Raw genomic sequence first — 401 nt, forward strand, 5'->3', positions numbered from 1 at the left:
CGTCTGAACTGCTGCTGCTGCCAGCGGTGCAGCGGCAGCTGCTGCTGCTGCTGCTGCTGCTGCTGCTCGAGGACTTCGACGCTGCTGCGCAAAATGCCCAAAGTCTCCTCTGCTACTGCTGCAGTCACTTCCCGCAGCACTGAGCCCAGCCCCGAGGCCAGGCGGGCCCCAGCAGCTTTGAGGGCTTTGCCGGTGAGTGCGAGGGCCTCGGCCACGGCGCAGGGGGGGCTGCGCTGCAGCGGCGCTGCTGCTGCTGCTGCTGCTGCTGCTGCGGGGTGTGCGGGGCCCAGCAGCGCCCCCAGCGGTGCGCCGGGCGCCGCCCCCACGGCCAAGGGCCAGCAGGAAGCTGCGTCGCCGTCGCCGTGCAGCAGCACCAGCTGCTGCTGCTGCGGCTGGTGGGG

General features: G+C 72.1%; 1 protein-coding gene across 1 annotated transcript in view; it reads right to left on the minus strand.

The window, feature by feature from the left end:
* Positions 1 to 124: 124 nt before the first annotated feature.
* ETH_00039630 (uncharacterized protein) overlaps positions 125 to 401 on the minus strand; it is a gene marked incomplete at both ends in the record, with an annotated part of 927 nt that continues 650 nt past the window's right edge. Inside the window, one exon of the mRNA XM_013376501.1 lies at positions 125 to 400. Coding sequence (XP_013231955.1) covers positions 125 to 400 — 276 coding nt within the window. The remainder of the gene's footprint in view (position 401) is intronic.

This window comes from Eimeria tenella, genomic scaffold (assembly GCF_000499545.2).
Source record: "Eimeria tenella Houghton genomic scaffold, Eth_scaff3517, whole genome shotgun sequence".
Lineage (NCBI taxonomy): Eukaryota > Apicomplexa > Conoidasida > Eucoccidiorida > Eimeriidae > Eimeria > Eimeria tenella.